General features: G+C 29.2%; 4 protein-coding genes across 4 annotated transcripts in view; 2 read left to right on the top strand and 2 right to left on the bottom strand.

The window, feature by feature from the left end:
- The window catches only part of LOC125066431, an 87,985-nt gene extending 81,293 nt beyond the window's left edge, over window positions 1-6,692 (top strand). Inside the window, exons 4-7 of the mRNA XM_047674501.1 lie at window positions 2,896-3,029; window positions 3,528-3,719; window positions 6,032-6,248; window positions 6,375-6,692. Of these exons, the coding sequence (XP_047530457.1) occupies window positions 2,896-3,029; window positions 3,528-3,719; window positions 6,032-6,248; window positions 6,375-6,514 (683 nt within the window). The 3' untranslated portion in view covers window positions 6,515-6,692. The remainder of the gene's footprint in view (window positions 1-2,895; window positions 3,030-3,527; window positions 3,720-6,031; window positions 6,249-6,374) is intronic.
- Window positions 6,693-16,108: 9,416 nt separating this feature from the next.
- On the bottom strand, window positions 16,109-21,387 carry LOC125066613 (TBC1 domain family member 23). The gene is made up of 2 exons (XM_047674745.1): window positions 21,175-21,387; window positions 16,109-20,673 (listed from the first exon to the last, which is right to left on the bottom strand). The coding sequence occupies exons 1-2, from the start codon at window positions 21,198-21,200 to the stop codon at window positions 18,660-18,662; spliced, it is 2,040 nt and encodes a 679-aa protein (XP_047530701.1). The 5' UTR covers window positions 21,201-21,387; the 3' UTR covers window positions 16,109-18,659.
- A 451-nt stretch (window positions 21,388-21,838) lies between these two features.
- LOC125066615 (UDP-galactose transporter senju) lies at window positions 21,839-23,983 on the top strand. The gene is made up of 4 exons (XM_047674748.1): window positions 21,839-22,203; window positions 22,335-22,458; window positions 22,531-22,714; window positions 22,835-23,983. The coding sequence occupies exons 1-4, from the start codon at window positions 22,125-22,127 to the stop codon at window positions 23,474-23,476; spliced, it is 1,029 nt and encodes a 342-aa protein (XP_047530704.1). The 5' UTR covers window positions 21,839-22,124; the 3' UTR covers window positions 23,477-23,983.
- Window positions 23,984-24,129: 146 nt separating this feature from the next.
- Window positions 24,130-27,421, bottom strand: LOC125066616 (5'-AMP-activated protein kinase subunit beta-1). The gene is made up of 5 exons (XM_047674749.1): window positions 26,895-27,421; window positions 26,390-26,536; window positions 26,167-26,298; window positions 25,973-26,071; window positions 24,130-24,754 (listed from the first exon to the last, which is right to left on the bottom strand). Exons 1-5 carry the CDS (start codon window positions 27,213-27,215, stop codon window positions 24,608-24,610), a joined length of 846 nt encoding a protein of 281 aa, XP_047530705.1. The 5' UTR covers window positions 27,216-27,421; the 3' UTR covers window positions 24,130-24,607.
- Window positions 27,422-27,862: the final 441 nt, after the last annotated feature.

Raw genomic sequence — 27,862 nt, 5'->3', positions numbered from 1 at the left:
TAACAAAAAACATAACATTCGTTTAAATTTTATATAACTATACTATCTTCCAATATTTAGGTTAATACATGTTCTAATCTTTATGCTTAGACTCCAAGTATTTTATTGTTGATTGGATTTATTATATGTTTTATCAGAAATTACGTATATATATATTTTTTTAATTTCATTGTTTTATTTATCTGACCTAGTTTGCATTATATATTATTAGTCAAAAAAATACTAAAGACCCCTATAATATATAGAATATGAACTTAGGCATCCTTAATTGGCCATATTACGACCGGTCTCGTTAACCTTAAATCCAACTGGTTCTTCTCTCCTCTCTACCTGGTCTGAAGGCAACCTAAGTTCTATTTTCGAATCATCACCTATTGCAATTAGAACGAAATGACTACCCATTCCCAAGTTCAACCAGACCAATGCTGAAATATCGCTATGTGACCGAATTCATACAAATGTCATCAATCTTGTACCTATTTCACACATATTTATATTCTACCACATACATCATATGGACAAACAATAATAATATAGTTGCAACAAATAAATCAAAAGCCTATCTATATACCTAAAGCCTAAATAACACTAAAACGTTGATTTAAAAAAAAAAAAAATAAAAAAAATATATATTGTTTTTTTATTGCTTGGATTAAAATATTATTTTAAGATAACATATTATCATTTATACAGACAGCTTTAGATAACCAAAAGACCAAAGCTATATATTAAAGAAAATCATTAATAGAATCATAAATAATACACGATGTCTATTTTACTTGTGACTTTATTACTTGTTAGTTCTGTTTGGTGCCAAAATGAAGGACTTTTGGGGTGGCATCTGAAAGTTGGAATAAAAGAAGCTCAGAGAATTAGGGAAGCTGAAAATGCACGTCACTTAATACCTTTCATCGTGGGTGGAACCGTAGCGCCGGTGAACTCACATCCTTACTTAGCCGGTTTACTCATAGATGTTATCGGATTAAATAACCCATCGGCTTGCGGCGGATCTATTCTGACGAATACAAGAATTTTAACAGCAGCACATTGCTGGAGTGACGGTAGATTTCAAGCATGGAGAATGACTGCTGTACTGGGCTCACCGTATTTATATTTCGGTGGAACTAGAATACAATCATCTACAATAGCTATACACCCTGACTATCAACCTCAAACTTTAGCTAATGACATTGCAATGCTGTATCTACCAGTTAGGGTGTCTTTCGGCAGCACAATTCAACCCATTGCCATACCAGCCAAGTCATTTGAAAATTTCGATTTCACTGGTATGTGGTTACAAGCTTCAGGATACGGAAGATATTCAGATTTATCAAATCCAACTACGAACACTCAAGTTAGAAACATTTTCCTTGAAGTTATATCTCTGAGGCAGTGTAGATCAATTTTTGGAAGCATTGTTTTGGATTCTAATATTTGTACGAGTGGAACAGGAGGAGTCGGAATATGTCAAGGAGATTCAGGAGGGCCGCTTACGGTTAATATCCGTGGTACAGACGTCGTTATCGGTGTCAGTTCATTTGTAGCTTACGACGGCTGCGAATTAGGTTTTCCTTCGGCTTTTGCAAGAGTAACCAGTTATTTCGACTGGATAATAATGCATACATAATTTTTTTTATTTTATTTTTATATTAGAAAATAGATAACATAATTGTAAAATAGATAATATTTAATATAAGCCTACCAATACTCTGTTAAATATAAATTTAATATTAAATTTTAGATAATATATTTAATTCACAGAACTTATGAGTTTAATTAGAACAATAAATTCTAATAACAGCATGGTTAAAAATATATTAAATATAATTGAAAGAAAATAATGGTATCGTTTTTAAACAAGACAACAAGAGCGCTAAATTTTCTCTAAACGACAGTTTCTCTACATTGTAAAACAGTTTTATAGAGCGCTGCTTCGTAATTGGGGCAGCACAACCGGAAGACGAAAAGAATATAGTTTCAGGAAATGCTCTAATGGACGCCAAAACCTTGGTGACAATTTTGAAGCTTTTAATGATAATAATATAACTTGTAATTATTTTTGAATTTTAACATATTTACACCAACATTTTGATTAATATTGGTTTATACTTTGGAATATACTTTAATTATTTTTCCAAATATCCCAAATAAAAAAGTACTTTATTAAAATTATCTATTATAAGATTAAATTAAATGCAAATCTGCAACTGATTAACAATAATAAAAGCGATTTAAGTAATATGATTATTTTATATTCAATGAGCATTCAAAATAAATACTATCGGTTGATAAAGACTTACGAGTTTTCGGATTGCTCGACAAATCGTAACAAGGTTTAGTGCAACATCTCAATAAAGCTTATATCGGTGCTAACTTGAGAGAAAAAGAAAGTCGCTAAACCTTTTTTATTTATTTACTCTTTTTAGTCTGTCTATTTCGGATATTGGTTTTATGATGCAATCTCCTTGTTATGCAAAGTAATATTTTAAATTATCGATATTTATTTTCCATTATACAGATTAAATTATATCTATAACTATATCAAATCTATGTTAATATTAAATATTTTAAGCTTATATCGTTCGGCAAAATAAACTAGTAATTATATGTTTTACCTTAGACATATATTCATATCAACCCTCTAATTTTACTTTAAAAGTTTCGATACCAATTTTACCACCAATACATCAATTTTAAAAAATCCATAATAAATACCGTCGAATATTTAAATTTTAACCAATGTCATGTCAATTGAACTTTCATGGATGAGTAACATTACTTTACTGATATTATAGAGTGAGATAACTCTGACTGTATCTTTTTTTTATTACATTCTTAATTTAAAAATTCCTTGTTCAAAAATATATAATTATATAGCTTTAAATTTGTTTACAGATCCCCAAAAACATCATCCTCGTATCGACTTCCCGACTCGGTACCTGAGTTTTGGCGAAACGTTAAAAGCGAATTGCACAACCGCGCCTGCGCTCCCGGCCCCGCACATCACATGGTTTATTAATGGGAAAAAGGTTACATATCCTTTCCAATGTTATGTGTGGTTGGATTAACATTGTAACAGTTCATTAGGCTGTTTGTATTGCTCATATATCTTAATTTATTTAACAAATGAATACATGTTATCATTATTATGAGCGAAATTTAATTTAACTCGCGATTAATTTGCGTATTTACGTTTTCAATAATCATATTACTATTTGGTGTTATTACAAGTTTTTCAAAGTCTCGATTTTTATATTACATTTAAATTAATTATTTAAATTTCAAAATCTAATGAATCGGCAAAGGTTTGACATACTTTCAAAAGCACGGAAATGTTAAGAATGAATATTTAAATCTAGGGACTGCTACTGACAATTTGTTGAATGAATAAATTGGTATTTATAATTATGTTCCTGTTTCGTCCCGGGATTTTGACCTAGGATCGACATCTGCAGCCTAATGTGCTAGCCAATCGACCAAGGAGGAGTTAATCCTAAGTTAAGAACTTTTGTAACTTTTAATTCCAGATGGATGAACTGGCAGCACATTCACATAAGTTTCGTGTACCGATGAGTGAGCGAAATGGAAGAAGAGGCCTTCAAAGGGCGTTTGACCAAGAGTCTGATCGTAGCTCCCCTCCCCCAATTCTGGCCCTTACTCATATATCTCATGTCGCAACAAGACCTCCCGGCTGCAACATCAAGGAACACCCCCACCAAGTAATTATAAATTAATGTCTGAGGCGAGGGTCATGAATGTAACTTCTATTGGAAACATTTGTTACATTATTTTATGGCAAGCTATATATTTTTAATGTCTATTGTCAGAAAACAAAAAGAACTAATACATTTTTTCCGCGATTTATAACATTACCTATACTAGGATATAAAATAATAATAATGTACTGAATTTCATGTGCTTAATCTGTGTTTATAATAAATCACAATAAGGCGATATAGGAAAAGATCGTAAGGAAACCTGCACGTCAGCAGCCTTATGGAATAAGCACAAAGAACCTCCAAAAAGGAAGCGACCCAGTAGCGGGACATCAACAGGCTGTGACACACTGTTTCTGTACTATTTTACTATATACATATTTTTATATATAAGTACGACACGTATTTTTATGAAAGTTTCAAGTCATCGTGTATCTTCTTTAGAGGTCCTATGAATTATGTAGCTTGTTATATAAATATTTGTATATCATTAATATTTACAATTTGTAAAATGACTGTGTGCAAAAAAAACATTACCTGAGGAAATTATTACATAACGATGTAACGAATGAAAGATAGCTTTACCGCAAAATAAGATAGGAAGCAAGAAATAAAAATCAAAAGTCAAAGTATACGATATTCAAGTAGGCTCTTACGAGCACCTTTGAATCTCTATTACACAATTAAATTAAATTTCAAGTTATTATCGGCTCGAGGTAAGGTATCAACCCAGAAGAAACTCACTTGTTACTCTTTTACACCAATTAAATTTAATACAATTCAGTAAGTCAATTAAAATAAATTAAATTCTTATTTATCCAGTATGAATCATATTTTATACAGCAATGCGCCTTATTATTAAACTTAACTAACTTTATTTAACCTACGCGAAGAGAAATAATTGTGAATTTGTTTAAAATAAAAATTCGAATTGATATTATGAAAATAAATACAGGCGCTAAAGCCTTTTCGGATGTGAAGATACACATTCAGGATATTTGTAATTTGAAATAACTTTGAAGCACTTCCCAAAGGCTAAAGTATACATCCGATTCCAAATTTCATAACACTACAATTATAAATTTACACTGAACATTTAGGTTAATTTAAATTTAAATTAATAATTAATTTATTCGTTCGTAGAATTTAAGGGTAACGCTTTTACGGGAGTCGTTCGTAATATTGTTTTACAATTATATGTGGCCTCATGTCTTCAGTAGAAAGAACGTAACGTTAAGGCTTTTCGATATCATATTTATTGAGAAAATGGCTCAATGAATAGAACACATGGATCTTAATCAAAGATAGAGAGTTTAAACCGGTAACAAAGGCAACTACAATCACAAGGTTTTAAATGCTTAATTTATTTTTATACTAGCAGATTCACGCGCTACTCTTGCTACGTTACGCATTGAATTAAATTGTATATAATGTTTAGCCGAAAAACTTCTCTGAAACACGTTGAATATAATGGTACAAATTGCATTGACAAAATATACAGCGGTTCAAATAAAAACGATGATATAACTATAATTATAGGTATTAGATTATTTATTTTGTGTTCATGTTAAAGGAAAACATATTTGATAGCAAACAGGTGTGTGGGATGTACTTCTGCCAGATGTATATTCAATGACCTAAACAACCTTCAAACACGTTGTGAAATAATGTCTAAAGCCATAACGGGCTGTATTACTGTAAATACGTAATTAGATTAAAATTTATAATATTGCTTTTTGAAGCATACTAGTACAAGTCATGGATACCGCCGTAATTATGAAAATTAACTCAACTTATTTTAGAGGATCACGTTGGTATAATACTACAAATATGTATTCATACTTTTTCCTCATCATCATTTTTAATCAGTCATCTTGTTGTGGTTCCAATAATGCTTGGAGAGGTCTATTGAACGAAGTTAAAGTTAGCAGGGAGTAGACAATCTCTTTAAAAATGAGTCAATTATCCCTTATGTGCATAACAAAGTTCTCAAAATTTTAAGTCTCACGTCTAACTTAACTAAGTTACGCTTAAGTTGATAGTCATTATTCAGTAAGTTTGCATTATAATAAGTACCCTGTTAATGTCCCACAATTGGGCTACAGCTTTCGTTGTTGTGGTTTAATCATCACACTGTTGTATACCGGTTGAATATACGTATCTAGATAGATTTTCAACAAACTGTTACAGTAACATTTACGTGATCACACGAATGAACCATCTCTTTTGTATATCGTGTCTGACATATACATTATACAGACACAACACGTTTATTATTTCTAAACACTTATTGATTCTTAGCAATCTATTTTCAGATAGATTCCGTATTAGAAAACGACGAAGTGAATATGGTTCTTGGAGTAAGCCGTCATAGAAGTCGAAGGCCAAACCGCGGACGTGATCTATACATCACTGTGTCTGAACTACAGCTAGTAGCAACTGGACGGCTGGAAGTAACGTGCGTCAGCACCATACCCGAGTTTAGAAATATTGAAGACAAATTCGCTGATCTCAGGAATGATACAGTTATAGGTAAGACCGCTTTTTTGTTACAACAACTGTAAACCTTTCTAACTTTAATTAAAATTAATTTGTAATTATATTAAGTATATATTTACCGATATTTTAAACAATATTTATTACATATATTTGTTTCAGTGGATGTTATAAGACCTTCAACGTACATTCAACCCTCGACCAACGACACAACGACCGGTGCGAGTACATCAGAAGCTACTACGTGGTTTACATCATTATTTATAAACTTTATAATTATTTATTTACATATAATTTGTTAGCAGATCATTACATATGTTCATTAAAAGGGGCTGTGATAATATATCTTAACACGAACTCTAGAACACGATGTTAAGAATGTTCACTAGACATTGTTTGTGTCAAGTATGGTATATAATGACCAAGATAAATGATACCAAGAATGATACCTATGTTGACGAGCGTGAATGATTCTTACATTTTCTTTCCCGGTGTTTTTCTTTAAATTTTCTTAGAATATTCATTTGTAAGGTTATTATTATTGAATATAAAATCGGTTCCTAAGCCTGTAACCGCTATTAAAAAAAAATACGTCAAAATCACACTTTCTTATTCTTGAAATTATTAGTTAATTTTCTTGAGAAAGTTCAAATTTATTATTTCTGGTCTTTTAAAAAATTGTCAAAAATATTGGTTTTAGCAGAATGAATTGAACCTAATTTTAAGGCTAGTTAAATCAAATGAATAGAATATTTTATTAATTAAAGTACGTAGGTACTAATTTGCGGTTTAGGCAATTAAATATGCTTTTTAAGAAAATAATGACAACCATTATCGTGCCTAGATTTTATTGAAATCGCCAAAGTAATACATATCATTCTCCCTAGGAGACCTAGATGATAAGTAAATATATAAAATTTTATTCCTAAATAGCTAATCTGAAATGCCTAGCAATGCCTCTTTAGTTATTTTTGTAAACATATTTCTGGTACGATACGCGCGCGACTTATTACATTTTTACGGTAGGTAATGGATCAAAAACTTTAATACCCATAAAAACAATGGTAGACTGCCGACTGGTAGAGAATGTCAAGACGGTGGAAAGCAACTCTTCTAATATCAAGAAACAAACATATCTTATTAATATACTTTTAAATTGTAACGATATCAATATAAAGTAAATTTATCGATAACAAGGCAAAATACAAGGCGTATAATATCAACATATCCAGTTATATTATAAATATGGCTATAGAAAAATGTTAAGAAAAATAATAATAACTGTTTGAGCTATTTTAATCCTATACAAAATAGGATGAATAGGTGCAATGCACTACTAATCCGTAGAGATAATTCGTTTAATTATATAAATAAACATAAACTTGGCAGTACGTATAGACAGATTTTGGGGAACATTTGACAGAAATCTATCCTGTCCAAAACAAAACTGACAAACAAATTCTAAATAATTAAAAAATCGACTCAAAACACATAAAATATACTTGTGTTTATCGGTTACGTTTGATTTTATAATTTTATTAAATAGCTAGAAGTCACGACTTCGCATAAATACTTAAACGTGGTTTATAGAAACATTTTATAACGTATAGAATAATCCACTAGCGACGCTATAATCAATAGTTATATAAGGTTTAAATTTCAATCGAATAAATAATAATAGTCCAAAAACAAGTTAGCAACAAGACTTCATTCAAAAAAATATGAATCTCCAAAAAGTGTACAGTATAATGTACAATCAAGAAAAATTATCCTTTCTTTTTTTTTTATTTGACAGAGTTTCCCGTGGCAAACATTATTCAGCCACTGTCGATAAATATAAAACGTCAATTGAAAAATATAAGTTTTAATTTTTTTATAACATTATCACTGTAAGATCCGTGTCCGTCATCCAAAATATGTTTAAAAATGGAAGTGGATCGCTCCACTGTCCACACGCACGGAGTAAACAGGGCATTAATTGAACTTGAGAGCTATGTAACGACCTTAAAAAAACAAAAGGCGGCAATAACGTAATTACCGCAGAATAACAAACAAAATAACGTTATAGTAATGTTATTCCACAATCGTCGCCGGCAGACATAAAAAAATATAAATATTTAAGTTTATTTTTACGAGTTTAAGTATATCATCGTAACACAATGCTTCTGATTTAACGTATTATTTTTCGGTGTAATATATGGTAATATATCGTAGTGAATTTAAGTTAACTTATAAAAAACTTTTACCTAACCGAAAGAAACATTTTAATCTATCGAAATTGTATACGTTTTATTGTAAGTTGAATCACTGTTCACCATCTATTATTATTTACGTATTTAGGTATTAACCACTCTACCGTGATATATATATTCATATCAACACATATTTCATAAAATAATTAATATACTAATAATAAATTGAAATTTCCAATAAACATAACAATTATAGTGATTGTTCGTGATCGTTGTATAAGCCTATAGTTTCAAAATATTGTAATGTTATTCGATTAAATATTTAATATTACGTTATCAGTATCATACATAATATATAAAAAAAGATATAATATATTATGTAGTAGCTAAACGTTTTTGGAACATACTTATAAATATTCGCCATTAAATATACATAACGAGGACGGATAATATTTGCTTTAATAATATAATCGAATAAATGAACAAAACATCAGAAAAAATAGAACGTCAATCATTTAACAGAACATTAATTTTAATAAATTTTTAAATAAATGTAACGGTTACCAAACCGTCTGCTTGCATCCGTCCACTGCAAGACAACGACAGATTAAAAAAAACCGGCACAAGTTCCAGTAATCATATCTCACAAGGATATGTTAACTCTCGGTACATATAATCCGAAGCGTTTTTGAAGTAACACTTCTTCGGAACCGTTGTGATCTGAAAGTCGATGAAACGAAAATACACAAAATATGTTATGATGTGTCACTACTACCACGTGTAAATTGCACACACACATTTTTTTATAAAGTTTTCGTTTCCGTCATGTTGTATAATTTAGATACATGAAATGAAATAGACTTTTATTTTATTTAATAAAAGTTAATTACAACTGAATGCTGATTTAATAATTAATAAAATGCAAGTAAGTTTACACGAATACTAAGATAAGGATTTCGAGTTATGCTGTTGACCTACATACGACCAAAATAAAAAGCAATATTATTATGGTTAGGAATACTTAACCTAGCCTATATCTCATCATAACTTTTAATAATAGAAAAAAAATGGATACCGCATTTTAGGTTCTTATTGATAAGATAAAAAATAGCCTTAGCAAATAACCTTTACCTACTTCCTACTTACTACTATTATACGTTAAACATGTAATTAATTTTAAAATGTACCAATTTCTTTTAGTTTTCATTTATAATTACGATATTTTTTTACGGAAAATTTCGAACATTAAATGTTTTCTTTCGATTTCCTCTAACACGAAACTAGGACAAGAAGCTATTCAAGTATTACGTAAGGATGATTCCGGGCAAAGAGGTTTTATGTATTTAATTTTAATTTTATAAATACTTTTTAAATAAAATCATAATAACATTTTCTTATGATAGGCGGACTTGTTTTCTAAATTCCTATGTGAAATAATAAATCTATAAATAACTGCAGCGTTGGTGAGATCTTTAATATTCCCGAAAAAAAAACAGCAAATTTTATTACAGGTCATTTTACAAAAAAAAAATAAATATTTGTATAGGATAAGAATAAAATAAGTCGTTAAATACGCACAGCTGATACGATATGTATACAATATGCATATGATTATGTTTAATATGAGCTGAATGACGTTCGTATAAACGAATAACAAATATAATTCAGATATTTAAAAAAAGGGTGATTTTATTTTTATATTGCACGCATACTTACACTATTATTTATTTTAGTTATTGCTAAATGTGTTAAAAAATATATTGTATTCACAGCTAAATTTAACTTCTTAAAGCAAAATTGAATCAATAATATTTAATTTAATTATTTTTTATATATTTATTTTTTAAGTTTCCAACAATTGATAATTTATATTCATATTTTAATTTTCCATCTTCAGGGTGAAGAATGAAGATCAAATTCAATGGAAATATACTTACGTAATACTTAATTAGCCTCCCATGTTTGCTCTTGTCCGTCCCACACAGTGCCAGGCACGGTTAGTTAGTTAATAATTTAATTAAATATAATATTTAAAAAGAACTCATTAGGGCAATGTCGGTGAATTTAGTAGCTTTATAATTTACCTGTGTGTATATAATTATGGACCAAGGGAATATAGTCATTTGTATGAGATAAACGGTACCTATGATCCTTAACATTTTTAATAATAAAATAATTATAATTATGAAAAATGTTCAACTAAACATTTAAAATACTATTCTACATTGGTTAAACAGAGTAAGTAATCAAAAGTTTTCTCTCTATTTAAAATTATATTATTACAAATATTTAATATAATGCTTTATAAATTGAAAAGAAAATCGATTTGTTTAAACAGAAACCTTACAGAAAAATAATAGCAAATTCAAAAAATAAATACTAATTCAAAAAATAATAATTCGTAAAGAACAAATAGGTACATACATTACATTAATCGATTTATTTCATCCAACTACGAATAATATAAGATGTTATATAAATTTAAGAACTTTACCGTCAAGAGTTAAATATGTATTAAAAATGAATAGAAATTCAAACAATGCCGGATAATATTTACCATATTAAAAAGCCTTTTTTATCTATGTATATGACTATGCGCCTAATTATAACAGCTCGTTAACCTTGAGTTAAATTTTCCATTATTGAAAGTATTGGTAAATAATAAGTGAATAAGCATGTTTCGAACATTTTTTTAATCTTTTCTTTTTTTATTGATAACACTAGAGCTCATAAAAAACTAGTTTAACAACTAGAGAAACAGGCATAAAACTTATCTGTCTTTGCCTATTTATACACATATGTTACAGATCTTGATCACTAATAACAGATAAAGGTCACGACGATGCAAGTAAAAAAAAACTTTTTACAGACATATAGGACAAATATTATTTATTAATTTATAGAATTAAGCATTACGTCTCAATTTTTTTTTTAATATCATTCCACTACTCTATTCTAGCGCCTAGTCAGCCTGCCTTTGCTTTGCATTTTCTTTACTAAAAAAATTGTTACATTTTCTCCGAATGAAGTTAAATATAAGTTTTTTTACTGATTAAAATTTTGATCAATAACTTTCGATCTGGCAACTGAGGAAATGAAATAATTATACCTAATTTTAAAATTAAATATATAGGTACTGTAAATAAATATAAATCGTTCAGTGTCACATGCTTCACGAAGCCAATAAATCCTGGGAGTAATATTCATAACGAACGTAAAATGTGAATTGTAAATTTTTAATTAAGTACAATTTCAATTAATAAATTAACCCATTTAAACTGCCATTATAGTATATACTATTTGCCTCAGATTTTAAAACAAAAGGCAGATGGAGTGCACGGAAACCCGGTAGTGTATGGAATAATAATAAATAATTTGTTAATACGTCAATAAATAATAATTAAAGTGACTACTTATGAGGTATTAACAAAGAGATGCGTCGTTTCGCCAAGAATTAGGATTCCCGTTTGATTTATATTCACTTTTGTTACTCCACTTTAATGTTCCGTGCGCTCCTTTTGTTTTAGCCATTTGCATTATATAAAGATGATTTTATTCAAGAGTCCATAATATAATAGGGAATATGCATGCAATGATAAAAAATATATTATAAACTTAGGTACCAGTTTATATTTTCATTTTTCTATTATTAATATTTTAAGGGTAGTAATGAAATAACTTGTACATTCATAGTTTTGTTTATAAAAATGGTTCCTTTGTACGCAACAATCAAAAACATTTAGCTATTAAACGCATATTTAATCGTGTCAAACGAATCGCGTAAAAATGTAAAATATTGCCTTGTGAAATGTAGTAGTTAAGCTTTTATATGTTTTAATTTTATAAATGATGGACCAAAAATATTTTGTATATAATCATCTCAACATACAGCCACTTGTTTGATATTAAAAATGTAAATGGAATGTGCATATTTCCTATTGTCAATGTTATAAAATTTCCCAATGGACTATTTTTGTTTTAAATCGTTTTATTCTTTACTTACCTATTCATTGCTTATTATTATTTAATCTTATATCTGTAAATTATCTAATGTATAAAATCTTACAATTAAATAACTACATAAGTCTCAGCTACTGACTATTGTATATAATATATTATTACATATATTCAATTTACTCTCTAAAACTTGTTTTATTTAGAAATAAAAAAGGCATGTAGATACAGATATTAAAACTACGTATAATTACAACTGGCCATTTTATTAAATTGCTTTTTTTTAAGTATGTTTTTTATGCAAGGGAATTATTTAGGACAATATTCGACGTACACGCGCAAAGAAACATTTTCGATATGTGCGTGAGGCTCATTTCTTACGCACATTAAATATTAATGCACCATCCATATACATGCTTCGTAACGCGTATGCATCACAAAACGAGCCATACGCGTGGAATTCCACATATTGATTTTACCGACGGATAAATTCAAATCGTTTGTAAAAAAACATTATTAATAAGGCGTATCATTCACCACATAATTCTGTATATGATAAAAAAGCGTGGAGATAATACTTGTTGACTTTCAGAGAGGATAATCTATCTATATAAATAAAAATGAGCTGCTCTTAGTTATTCTCGCTGAAATTCAAAAACGGAATAAGAATCATTTTTTTTAAAGAAATATGAATAAGTCTAAAAAATCTAAAAATTAATATTTTTGTTTTGTTTTACTTTTAATAGATAGCGTTTGCTGGTATTATAGGTTAAATACTGTCATTTCTCCCTTACGCGTATGAAAAAATAATTAACAATTCAATTCGTTTGTCTTTTCATGAAAAAAAATATCTTAAAGTAAAAAGTAGGGGCCTATAATTCCCCACTGCTGGACTAAGGGAAATATGATCTGAATTATGCTCTATTTATGAACGTCAAAGGACGAGATAATCATGTTGACAATTGTTTGATTTTGCTATGCTCGCCAATATTGCCCAAAATTTTGAGACACACACTCATGTTGAATGATACTCCGTCAAGTCGATCAACACACACACACACATGTAAATATGTAAAGGACGGCAACAATGAAAAATGCAAATGACGAAATATCTAATACATTAGCAGCAACGAGGCGACTTGGCGCATCTTTTCATTCGCGACTCACGAAAGACATCCACTAGTCTATTTGAGAGAACATCTGGAAAAAATCAATCGAGAGAACGCAGCGGACAGATCGGCACGGCCACTGTCGACAACATTAACAAGCTTTTTCTCGAATGCTTACGCTCGCACTTTGTGGTAGGCTGAAATGCCACGCTTCACACGAGCTATGTGATAGTATTTAGATAAAAAATTTAAAATGTCATCGAATTTTCTTGTCATTCTAAAGAAGATGTAGGAACTTCTTCCTTTTACCACAATTTTCTTATTATTGTATCTAATAAAAAAATAATTACGTTAACAATTCCAACTATTTTAAGACTATATTCATCTCCCGACCGATATTCGGCTTCGACACCAGCTAACTGTCCGGGAATTACATATTTAACCAAATGTTATGGAACACTCTCAATGTCCTAGCCACACTGATAACAGTACTCATTGTTCCCTGCGTGAAACGAAACGGAAACCTTCTAATCGAAAAGCTAGCTCTCTTACGAGGGCATTGATGCTTTGTAGATAGTACTTACACTTTTGCAAAACAATAACTTAATCACTTAATACCTAGCATGAAGTTGGTTCTCAAGGGCAAGAAACAAAGGGAGTTTTTTATTATCGTCTCCAATGTTAATTAATATGACAACAACTTTGATCGTAGTTTTATGCTTGGCAAAACGATATCTCAGATCCAAGTCATCGCCGTGTTCTTCTGAAAATTCTCATGTATCTATCAAACCAAATAATGAAAAAAAAACAAACAATTAACAACTGATATATTTCGATAGTTTGTTTTGTGTCTAATATTATTTTGATATAATCTATAGACATATTTGGATGTGATATAAAAACAATTTCATAAAAACAATACTTTATTGGAATGAATTTTTTTACTAATCTAGAATATATCATATCGCGATGAAGCATATATTATAATAATTACATTATTCATAACAACTAAACAAATACTAATATAATAAATTATTAATAACTGCACATCTATACAAATATAATTTTAAAACGAGTAAACATTCAATATTATTTTCGAGATATCTTACCAAATACAAAACGAAACGTAAACTCATACTGTTTTCATTATTTCATATCCAACATGAAAGTTGGAACACATGTTTGTAAGACGTAGAAAAATAAACACGAGCAATAATACTACTTAAATTTTAGCTACTGATCAGTTTTGCACGGTATAGTAGAGCTATTCTGGAAGGACAAACTCGATACTCATAGCGAACACGAAAATTTCAAAAAGTTATTTGCGACATAACAAGCATACGCTTATTACTGTAAGTAGATTTTTAAACAACAAGTGAAATAGGTGAGTTATTACAGAATAACACTGCAGTTATCGTTATTTATAATAGAATGCATCGGAAAATAGAAACAATATGGTTAAATGAGGATGACAATTCATTGATTTGAGAATTTCTATCAATAGCCAGTAATACTAAATATTATTATTTGATAGGAATTTAAAGATTACCTTTCATTATTACCAGTGACCAGAAAACTATTTTTACCGTATTTATTAATGATTGAACCTTATATAGCTAACTAAGAATATGGACGGAGGGACTGTGGTTAGTTTGCGTATCATACAATAAGGGTGTTATGGCCAAAACACAAAACTGTGAATCGCGTCGAGAATTCGGAACCTCATTGCTGTGATCTAATTTGTGCAGCAAAATATCTCACTATCATTTAGGGTAAACATTTGTTGCAACGGGGCATCGTATAGTATTTTTAAATTTCGACCCATACTGAGATTTTGACTAGAGACAAAATATGGAAGAAAACCAAAACAATACAAGAACCGTCCCGTACCAAGCAACTGTCAACAGTATCCTTATATATCCAGATTCAATATGACTGGCTATTAATAGCGTCGCTTAAAATAGCAGGTAATATTTTTCTTTTACAATTATTTAAGAAAGTTACCGTTGCTACGATGTTATTTACGTTTTCGATACTAATGCTCTATTTCTGTTATCGATACGAACAATATTTTTTCCATTTTCCATGGTTGTGTAGTTTCGTAACGCTTGAATGCCTTCAAAATATATATAAATATTATTTTTCGTTTCACCTTTTCATAGTTTACCGATAGTACTTAAAATAAGCTATCGGTAAGCCTTACATAATATTTAATTGCTATATAATTGATAATTTTAATGCGTGTTTCACACAGCGATCTAATTCAATAACTTTTAATGACAAAATTATCGACGTGAAGGTAATTTTGGAAAACTCATTTACATACAATATTGTTTTAAGTTTTCAATAACTAAAATTCATTATTATATAATCAAATGAATAACTATTGTGGTTTGAATTAATTATTTAAATAAAATGCACAGTATTAACATGTCTTTTTATAATTCTAAAAGATAAATCAATTTTAAACTATATCAGAAGTTGTTACTATACATGAATTTGTTACTAGCATTATATATAATAGGTAGGTGTTTTTTTTTATAAAAAACTAAATGCAAATGTACCTACTTATTAAAATTGGTTAATAATTGCATAAAAATAAATCAAACAAGCGACTACTTTTAGAATTGTGCAATATATTTGATAAGCGAAATCACAAAATAAACGTCAATTAAGTATAAAAACTTTAATTTATAAAAACTATATTGTGCCAAAAATAGTGTTATTTTACAACAAAAAACTATATTTTGAATTTTTATAATTTGCTATCATACCTCTATCAGCTACCTAATCTTTTGTACAAAAAATCTACATTCACACAAACATTCTGAATTAAAACTAAAATTCAATTATTAGTCCTCCTTTCCAATCTGAGAACTTGAATAGAGATTTTTAGTACTCATAACGATTTCAGAAATGTTAGGTGTACCTAAGTTTTTATCTTTTTGTTTAAGCAGCCATGACTTTATTAGCCTCGAGCCTTTAGAAGTCAAGAAAAGAAAAACAAAATTACTAAACCTTTAGGATCGCAATTAAATCGTTTAGACAAAATATGACAGATACGGTAAGTAGTCTCAGAGTAATCACAGTTTTGCTATTGATTACGGAAACCTACAATCTTAACAGATAATAAATAGAATTACTTTAATTAAAAAAAAAAAATTTAATTAAATATTCAATATGTAGCGTGTGGAATCTAATTCAAATTTAATTTGACTTTATATACATGAATAACTTTTTTATAATAGTTCTAAATTCAATAAGTCGTGGTAGTATAAGTATAAGGAGTTGTAATAACACGACGAAATAACGTAATATATCTAGATATAATATTTAATGAAAGTTTAAATTTTAATAATAAATATTCTCATACGACTAATGACTATGAACACCAGACAACAACCCCGGATCTACGTCTTTCCCGGTGTCAAGCAAAGCATTGCTATGTATGGGTATTGGCTTGGTATGGTAATCGTATCAAACATTGCAATTTAAAATAGGTATATATTATATAAGGCGAAGTAATAAATTATAGCTATTGAATTAGTATTCGGCTTTTAGAACTCTGATGAAGAGCCTGACAGAATATAAAAAGTATTAAAAGTTTAAAAGTCGAATAGAAACAAAATTATTAGTCGTTAAGACGACGGCGTGCATTCGACGCGTAACGCACTTGAAGCAATATTTTAACCATATGAATTTTGCGCCATTTAATTACTGCCCGGGGCAGATACACCGGTTTGACCCGAAGATCCGGGACCGCCGGAAATTTTAAGATTATATTTATATTTAACACGACTATTTTTATAAATACTTTTGCAAACACACTCAATACAAACATTTAATATTTTTATGCCACATTATTTGATTGTGAGTGCAATCAGGACGGAAAGCCTAACTATCGGAAGCAAATTAGGTAATTACAATAAAATGTTGTGCTACTTTGATAATGTAGTCTCACGTGTTTCAGAAGATAAATTAATCGTTAAATTTCAATCTTATCATATCTTTTCCTTTCCTTTGCATTTAATAAACGGTATAAAAGTCAAATGTTATCAATTACTTTACTTTTAGTTACGGATTATATTTCTCTGATTAGGAACTCTTTAACATAATGATTTTCTATATATTATGTATTATATGAATTAATGGTGTAATCTGTGTAAATTCTGGGTACGTCTCTCTGCCCAATGTAATTTTTGTTTTGGTTCTGTTTATTGCCGTTTCTTCGGTTCGAAGGTGGCATTTTGCACATTTACCTTGAAAGTATTAATTTAAAAAAAAAAACTTTTTTAGCAAATTAATAACATTTTAAACGAAAAAAGTGTATTTGCCATGGTCCTAGCTACCATCCTAGATATAACTGGTTATTAATTGCTTTTTATTAGAAAATATTTGTTTGTCGCGATTGCTTTAACACACGTGAAATTAAAATGAAGCCGAGATGTCCCAGTGAGCAAAATACGCGGACCTTACCCAATAATCGTGGGTTTACATAAATAAAAACAAACCGCACTGAGTGTCTACATTCCTACTTAACTTTTGTTTTTAATTCATCTCGTGCCCAGCGATAAAGGCAAACATTGTGACAAGTTCTGTCGAGTAAAATAAGCCCCCGACCTTTAAAGTCGTGGAATACAGGTGTTATTACTACTACGCTATATATCAGTTTTAATTAGGAATATTTATGTATATAATTACACTTATATATTACATGTGTTTTCTAGCCATATGACGTGGTGGTTGGTGCAAATGTACAAAAGCTAACAGAGACGCAAAAGTTAATGTCAAATATAATATATGATATATCGATTTTGTGAGCTATCGAGTCGATCGTGAGAAATAAGCGGAGACTACGTATCTACATATGTTCACTTATAATGTTTAATGGAGGCTAACATAAAAACACAATGTACTATAAAATTTATACTAACTAATTACATAATTTATTAAAAACTAATTAATTTTCTTAAATATATATAATTTTATACATTCCAATTGGATTAAAAAAGCCTGGATGTACATGCATTTCAGACTGAAATAGATAATTTTGTATTTCGAACAGTAAATCGCTATCACTAAGATAAGTACATATTGTTTAATGGTAACAGATAACGGAATACAACATAGAATACTCTAAATTTCGTAATTGAGTTCACTATCGCTGCTAAATTTGGATGACTAACGTGCCATTACTGTAATTTATTATCCAATTGAGAAACGATTTGATTGGACACAATTTTAGTAGCAACCGCCGCATTAGGAATTAAAAACCTGTCCATATCTTTGATTAATAAATTATCGCCATCTGGTACGCCATATTTGAAAGTTATTAACTCCGGGTGCCTCTTTTTGGCCGTAATTTTGACTATCGTTGAAAGTGGCCTCCTTGATAAAACTTTAACAGCGCCCTTCTTATTTGGTATTTCTCTCAATATAACTAAATGTGTTTCCGTTATTACAAGATACGAATCAAACATGTAACCATTTGATAAAACTTCTTGACACGAGAAGTTATCCACAACATTTTGGCTTTTGAGGAACGATTGGAGTTCAACTATTTCGTCTATGTTATCTATATTCGAATCTCGTCGGTAATCGGAATGTGTGTCTTCGTCCTCGTCGTTGATACTGAAGACGGGAGGAACGTTGCGGTATCGTTGCTCTTTCCGATCGTTCGCCGACACGTGCCACTCGCCGTTATTGACGTTCGAATTTGGATTCACGATATATTCTATTAATTTTCCCTTAACTTCTTGACTTTTTGCTTTCATAGCGGACGAAAGCTTGCTGAATAGCTGAATAGCCGGTATATTATCTCTTGTCTTGTTAACTGATTGTTGGACAACATTATCGTTGTTATTATTATTTGGCGCACAGACCAAACAAACAGATGTATTATGTTCTTCCAAACAATCGGTCATATGTGGACCAAAATAGTCATGAATTGCTACAAATCCTCCATCCAGCATCGAAACGTGTTTTATATTTTTTTTAAGAAAAGATGCAACAACCATATGAGCGTAACTATCTTCTTCTGTTCTACCAGAACTAACGAAACACAAGTGTTCACCTGCAGCCAAAGATCCTGCAGCTAACGCTTGACGTTGGGAATTCAGTAATCCTTGAACAGCCGTTGTAAATGCATTAGGCTCTTGTAACATTAGATTGCAATCAAGATGAAAAGCAGTTGATAAATGTCCAGCATTATACTGTTCAGCAGGGCGACAGTCGACTAGGAAGAATTTAACAGCATCAGCATCGGCCACATCCACCGTGGCACTTTCAATTAACTCATGAACAGCCACAGGAAGACATAGAGCTTGAGAATAAAGTTTAGAATTGATTTCCAGTCCACTTTCAGAGAATAATACTTCTAAAACGTCTTCTCGGAACGACACAGGTGTTTTTAAAGAATAATAATGTGCTAATGAACAAAAGTCTGAGACATCATTGGCCTCAAGGTCACTAGGCATTTTGCTCAGTATCTGAACTATTGTAGCCTTATCTTCATTCTTCATTTGCAAAAGTTGCTCTCTAGCATTAATAATCATAATTAAGCAAAGAAAGAATATAAAGAAAGGGTCAGATCTTTGGAAATACAAATCCCACATGAAGAGCACCACTTCCAAATTACAAGTTCCAGAAAAAAGTGATTTCAGCCATGGCATGCAATATTGTTCAGGTGTTATACGCTTGGTATCCAAAAAGGAACACAGCTCAGGATCATGATACTGAATAATTAACCTCAATATGTGAAACGGTACTCCATTCGACGTGCATCCATTTGGAATATATAGCTTCAAGATTTTTTCAAACATGTTATAAGTATCTGATCTAGGCAATTTTAAACTTAGAAGGGGATAAAGTATTTCTATCCAACCATTGTTAGAAGCATAAGTAATAGATCTAGACTTACAATAAAAAGTGAGAATTGATTCAATATCTGAAATAACTGATAATTTTTCATCATCATCATTATCAAGCTTCCTTACAAACTTTTTTACATTATCCCTTAATTCATTCTGATTTGTTAAGTCAAATATCTCATCAAACATAAGTAACTGATTACCCATATCATGACAGTTGAGACAAACGAGCCAGACATCCGGTCTCAAGCTTTCTGGTATTTTTTTCCCTTTCGTGATTGCATTGATCTCTTGAGGTGTGCAGCCATCTAGGATTGCTGACTCCAATTCAATCAACCTTGAAATTAATTACAGGTTATCAAATTCATTGCAATAAAAATGTACCTAAAGAAGTAAATTAGTTACAGAGACATAGATTATTTACATTTATTTTAAATTATGTTTAAATAATTGTAGTAGTTATTGTTCATTTTTTAATTTATAGATTAACATAGTGTAAACTTTAGACAAAATTTCACATATAGCAGTTTGAAGTTAGAAATGGCATTATTGTTTCAATTTCCTTGACCTTAATATAATCAAACATTCATACACAAACATTGAACAATCACTAATAATATATGTACGAGCAATCTAATTATATTATATTTTTATAAATATTTTTTTCTAAGAAATTTTAAATCCATATAATAAGATTTGTTAATATTTATTTACGGATGTTATTGTACAATAACTACGAAATGTTTCTTTCGATATTCATGATCCAGATAAGCTAACAATAATTATGCTATTTTAAAGTAAAATAAAACTTTAAATAAAATCTTATTTATTTTATTACCAAGTACTGTCATCCTCAGCAGTCATTGTTAAATTTCCTTTTGAACGATCAATTTAATATGATTCAATAAAAGTTAACGAACCCACTGAGTAATTAAGTTTACAAATTTTTTATTTGTAAAATAATAACTTTATCCATTAAAAACAAGTAGAATTTGCAAAAATCATGTTCCTTAAATGCAATATTTATCTTCTACAATAAACACTTCACATTTCATTTTTGCGTCAATTCAAATTGACAAATTACCATAGATTTTTCTTTTACCTTTTCGTTTGAAAATGGCAACAATATTACATTATATAGTCACACGATAAAGTAATTTTTGCAAATCTGTCTGCTTTTTTAAAAAAAAACTCGGTAATTCACTATCGGCAGTTACTGATATTGTATTGTTAATTAAGACGAAACTACTTTTTTAAATTTGATTATTATTTCTTGCTGCGTAGCAGTTACACAACTAACAATATAAATTCCAGATTACACGAATTTATCTACTAATTAAATCTTGATATAAATTAAAGATTAATAAAAACGACTAAAATTACATTGAAAAAAAACAATTCATATCAATTTGACACCTACATAACACGTCATAACATTACCTCATCATAATCAAGCGAAAAAAATAAAAGAAAAAGCTGGCAGCACTGGACAAGACATTGACAACTTATAGTTGTTAATGACAATACAAGAAGTCAAAACAATTCATAAAAACAATCAATACATAATACTTTTAACACGGACCAATACAAAAAGTGTATACGAAATTAAAAATAAGACCATAAAAAGGGAAAATAATACCAATAGTATTTAGTACTAAGAACGATGTAATACTTTTTTTATTTTGAAGTGTAAGGCTCAAGTTTTAAATTCTGATCAAGTACGGGTGGTGTTAACTTAACGACAATATTACATTTTAAAATATCTAGTTTCTATTGACGTTCGAAAAAATGCATTGGTATAAATTATTTCCTAATAAAGAAGCCTTTATCGTTTTTCTATTATATATTATTTTATTTGTATTCCAAGGTAAGTTTATACAGTTCTTAATTACTACACAATATTTTTATCATAAAAAACCTACGCTATATACAATTTTTGAAAGTATCTTAAGTTTTTACAATAATGTGTATAAATAAATTATATGTGAAACATTTTAGGTGTTTTCATAACAGCATCAAAAACTGAGAATGGAATTTATGACTACAATACAACACTTGTTGTATTCTTATCAGAATTCTTAAAGCTTATCATTTCAGCTGTCTTATATACATTGAAGAAAGGGTATGTATATGTATAATGTATGTATAAGAATATAAGTAACTCCATATATTTATATTTATTTATACATTTCAGGAACAAACCAAACATTTTTAAAGCTGTATTTAAAAATTATAGCTTACTTTTATACTACTTTATACCATCACTTTTATATTGTTTCTACAATAACTTGGCATTTATAAACTTATCTCATTATGATCCAACTTCCTACTATGTTCTCCTGCAATTCAGAGTAGTAATAACAGCATTAATATTTCAGGTAAGTTTTTTATTATATTTCACTTTTTTTTGACTAAATACAAAATTGTAAACGAGAACTCTTGAAATACCAATTAAAAAAATCATTTAAAATTTAATATAATTTAACCCTTTATTTCAGTTTTTATTTCGAAAGAAACTTACCTTCATGCAATGGATTTCTTTGGGTATTCTAACTTTTGGATGCATGATAAAAAATTTCGACTCTGCCACAGTACAGTCAACAGAAGAATCAGATATTTGGTCTAACATATTTAATATATATTTCTTGTCAATTAACTTTCAAAACTTTTGTTCTTGCTTGGCAGGCACATATAATGAGTACCTCCTTAAAACCAAAGGTTCTAATGTGGATATTTTTTTACAAAATGTGTTCATGTATTTAGATTCTGTTATATGCAATTTCTTTGTCCTTATGTGTAAAGGTGAATTAGGCACAATATTTAAAGATTTTGAATCTTTAAATGATGTATTTGTAATACTTATTACAGTAAATAGTGCAATAGTAGGTATAGTGACTAGCTTTTTTTTGAAGAATTTAAATTCAATTTTAAAAACATATGCTAGTGCTCTTGAGCTTGTCATCACGGCTTTGGTTTGTTATATACTCTTTAATATAATTATAACATGGTATACTGTGACATCTATATGCTTAGTAAGTATTGCAGTAGCCATGTACTTAAAAAATCCTGTTAATAATGCTAATACTAACCATGATGACTCAAAAGATAAAAAACCACTTTTAGAAGTAGTGAGTAATTAATAAACTATTAACTGAACACATTTATTTCTTGTTGCATAGCATCAAAGCAATAGGTATGTGGAGTCTGCAATATTTGTAAAAAAAAATAATTAAATGTTACCATTCTCGAATATGTAGTATAAGGGTATAATAATAGACGTAAACTATATCATTGTTCCTTAATATTAAAGGTAGGTCACATCTTTAGAATATAAGATATAATTTAGAGCATTTTTGGAATTCTTTTGTGATATTTTTTTTAGGGATATAACAATTCAAATCTCATTTGGTCTTCAAATTCATAGATCAGCCACCATAAAGATTTTTGTACTATTACTGGATTACATTATTGATAATAATCTTGGAGATAATATTGTATGTAAATTTATTATTTAACTTGGAATAAAAATAATTCATACTCATTTTATTTAATCAAAATTTACTTTTTATAAATATGCCTAATTGTAACTAGTGTCAAAAATGTGTAAAGTTGTCAGTATTATGTAATATGCCATAATAAAATTCTCATAAAATATATACATTAAAATATTAATAAAGTTAACTAGGAATTTCTTTGTTTTTTTTTTTATGTTACTAAGATATGTGTAAAATTCAAACCATATCTATTATAGAAGTGTATGTGACTAATTTCTATGCATGTTATTTGAAATTAAATTTAAAGCTGATTTTTATTGGCAATAAATAAAACAAAAGTACTGTAAGGCCATTTTTTTATATTATCACAATGACATTTCTGCCTTGTTGGTACGTAATGTTTAAGATTTGGTTAATAAGTTATGATGGAAAAATATTTGAATCTTATGTTAATATTCTAGTACATGTTAAAAAATAAAATACAAACATTTGTCAATAAATTAAACACCATACCTAAGCAAGCTCATGTGAATTTATAGAATATCTAGTATTATTATTACATTGTAAAAGAGCACTATTTAAACATAACTTAAGGAAATGGGAGGACAATTAAATTATCAATGATTTAATCAGTTTTTAGATATTTCTTGTATTGCACAAATTCACTTTACTTACAACTACCTATACATAATTCATTTACCTAAAATGTTCTACGAAATGATCACAATAACAATATAGTTTTTTATGGTAATAAAGGCGCCTGTGGAGAAAATATTCTTAGATGGGCTTGTACAGAAGAGTAGTGACATACTTCTTTCGATACCGGTGAGTAGCAGATAATACCATCACACCATCTTTGATAGATAAGGCATACAAATGGTTTAACATCACATGATTTGGTTCTGGTAATAATGTAGGTTCACACTGAAACAAAATAATTATCATATTAAAGATTTTTTTTACAGAGTATCTAAATATTATAAATGTCTAATTACACTGTTAAGCGTTTGTTTATCCATGCAATTTCTTTAGTATTTTCGATTGAGTTTTTGACGGTACAAACATGAAAAAAATGTTTACATCATTACCAATTTTTTTTAAAAGCCTTATATGATTTTACTATTACTAAATGTGTCGATGGCTACATCTACGTTCAATTATGACCTTGCGAGTCAAAACAAATAAAAATTAGTATCGGTCGTGCTTTTCGAATCACGAAGTTTACTAATATGCCAACTTCCAAACTTCGAGTTTCTACTAAAGATTTCTTGATGGAAAAACTATTAACTTAACTTATTATTGTCTCAAATTGAATCCAGGGCCGTTGCCTCGTCAAAGCATCGACCATCAATACTATTTAATGCTCAAGTGAATTTTGAATGTTAATAGATAAATTGACGCAATTAAATAATCGTAAAAAAGAACCTCCAAAATCATTGAAAACAGATGATATTGTGTTTAATGATTCTATTATTGTTTTATAGCCATTGAGTCACTCTTGATAACAGTAGATATGAAATAGTCAATGTTTAGTAACTAAACTATTCATAGTATATTTACTTAATTATTAAAATACTTATTAAATTACCTACATAAAACACATATACTACAAATTAGAATCTGATCGAAATTGAAACCATTAATGAACATTACTACAAATATTTAAAACGGGATATTTACCATGTTTTTTAATTTTTTTTGGTGGAGCTTGATATTTCGACATTATCTACGAATGTCTTGTTCACGAGAAAGTATGGTATGGTAAATTGTAAATATCCCGTTTTAAATAATTGTAGTAATAAAAATAACCATGTTCATTTAAAATCTTATAAATGAACATATTCGTCTTCGATTTTCACTTCACCTGTAACCAAATAATACTATCTACTATTTCAACTTTTCTAACAGTAACTGACCTACCTTTGGTTATGCTTTGGTTGCTAACACCATTATATACTAACCTATTCTTAACATTTTCACAGACAGTACACTAGACACAATAGATAGGTATTTATTATTATGTCTGTAGGCATTAATTGTCCCGTAAAGTATTAATTAAATCCTACACAAAAATAAACATTACCTAATAAGTTTTTATCCAAAGTTTTTAAATTAATATTGTGTCCTTATGGTGTTACTTACAGACAAAGGAGTATCCTTATTCAGAATAACTTGTAAAAGATGTGGAGGTAAAATTGGTGGACCTGTAACTTTTTCCCATGGCTTAGACTGTGGTATTTCCTAAAAAAAAAAATATATAGTCATGTTAATAATATGTTACTTAATTTTTAGCTTCAATTTGCATTAAAAACTTTCATTTCATCAGACTTTTATACCTGAGAGTATTCAGTCTGGGCACTATTATGTATTCCCTCACTGTCTTTAGCGAGTGCTTGAAACACTTCAAAGTCGGACATTTTCACTGTAACCAAATTATTCTTAGAACCCATTCCATTGTCCACAACTTTCTGAAATCAATGAATATTAAAAATATATATTCTGTATTTTTTTGAACTATATATCTTATGGTTTTTAATAGTAATAATTGGTTCAACTTACCACAGTTGGGTCATGACGCCACTCCCCATCAACAAAATACTTATATTGGTGCTCCCCTTCTGGCAGATCGATAATAGTTACAAAATCTCCATGTGACTTGACCATAGGTATGGTTTTCCACTCGGTAAAAGTTCCACTTATAAAAACCTACAACAAATATTTTTACTTTTCTCTGAAAGCTTTATTGACATAGGTCAAGGATATTACTGCAGTTGATGAAACTCAAATTGTTTGGTTTTTGGCACAGTAACATGGAACTGACCTATCTAACTGGGGTTTTAAGGTATCACAAAGTCATTGATACTAACCCCTAATCCTAAACACAAAAATTAAATGATTCATATAATTCAAGATGATAAAATGATTTTTAGTCTATATATATCAATCAATATATCAATTGTTTTCTGGTTGTATGATAACGTCCTGAATATAAGGCAGTTAAACAGATTTTTAAGTATATTTTTGTTAAAATATTAATCATAATAAAACATAATATAATATTAACCTGCTTTCCTCCACCTTCCCATTTGAAAACAGTTGGCAATACTTTAACATCTTCAGCATCTTTGTTATCTTCTGTCAAAGTATTAGATCTTTCACGCATGATCGTTTCTTCGACATCGTGTTCAGGTACAGCTTTGGTATAATAAGGCGCTCCATCTTCAATGTTGTTATCGTCGTCTCGAATACATCGGTCGTCGTCAATTTTTTTGTCAAAAGTAAAAGCTTCTCCTTCTTTTGCTGGAGAAGAGCAACCTACATCTTGTGGTTTAGTGGACTGATCTTTGTGCCACTCTTTTGGATGATTACTTCCTGCATTACCCATTTCTTATTTGAATTCTAAAATCCCAAGGATAGAAGGTGTACCAAATTTAGCTTTGAGAGCTAAAATTGGTCAATAAAATTCTTATTCTTGAAAATATTTATATGCAAGTTTAGACCATGAATAATATAAAACATTCATTAAATTAAGCTGACTTTACAATAGTCAATAACAATTTCATTATTTCAGTTTATCTTTATTGAAAATTTCTGTCAATGTCATTATGAAGTCTGAACCTGACAATCATATTTTTTTATTTGTGTAAGGGTACATAATACAATAGCACTATGCCAAAAGTGCAAATATTTTACTTATTTTAATTTATATGGGCCAACGGTGTGTTATTTATTCCCAAATGTTCTTTCTTGCCTTTGATAACCCTATAAATTACAGACTTATGTTAAATTTTCTAGCAATCAATATAACGCGAGTACACACTATCAATATTTTTTTGTATATACTATTTTACGATATTTCTTTATTTTAGTAAAATATATATATATATTTAAGAAATGGAAATTAAATTTATGAATCAATAATTCAACAGTATCATTAAGTTGCTTAAAGCCCAAAGATTCCCATTCGCTTCAATGTAATTGTCTTAGTACAAGCTCATTGACAATTTGACATTATTGATATTGACATTATGT

This window comes from Vanessa atalanta, chromosome 9 (genome assembly GCF_905147765.1).
Source record: "Vanessa atalanta chromosome 9, ilVanAtal1.2, whole genome shotgun sequence".
Taxonomy (NCBI): Eukaryota; Metazoa; Arthropoda; class Insecta; order Lepidoptera; family Nymphalidae; genus Vanessa; species Vanessa atalanta.
The sequence above is the reverse complement of the archived record's forward strand: the minus strand, read 5'-3'. Positions and strand labels throughout refer to the sequence as shown.

Coding starts and splice junctions, on each gene's coding strand:
- LOC125066616 (XM_047674749.1), bottom strand. CDS start 27,215: ATGGGTAATGCAGGAAGTAATCATCCAAAAGAGTGGCACAAAGATCAG. Junction 26,299..26,389: donor GGCGTCATGACCCAACTGTG/GTAAGTTGAACC, acceptor CATTGATTTCAG/AAAGTTGTGGACAATGGAAT. Junction 24,755..25,972: donor ATAAGGATACTCCTTTGTCT/GTAAGTAACACC, acceptor ATTTTGTTTCAG/TGTGAACCTACATTATTACC.
- LOC125066615 (XM_047674748.1), top strand. CDS start 22,125: ATGCATTGGTATAAATTATTTCCTAATAAAGAAGCCTTTATCGTTTTT. Junction 22,204..22,334: donor TATTTTATTTGTATTCCAAG/GTAAGTTTATAC, acceptor GAAACATTTTAG/GTGTTTTCATAACAGCATCA. Junction 22,715..22,834: donor TAACAGCATTAATATTTCAG/GTAAGTTTTTTA, acceptor CCTTTATTTCAG/TTTTTATTTCGAAAGAAACT.
- LOC125066613 (XM_047674745.1), bottom strand. CDS start 21,200: ATGACTGCTGAGGATGACAGTACTTG. Junction 20,674..21,174: donor GCTGAGGATGACAGTACTTG/GTAATAAAATAA, acceptor ATTAATTTCAAG/GTTGATTGAATTGGAGTCAG.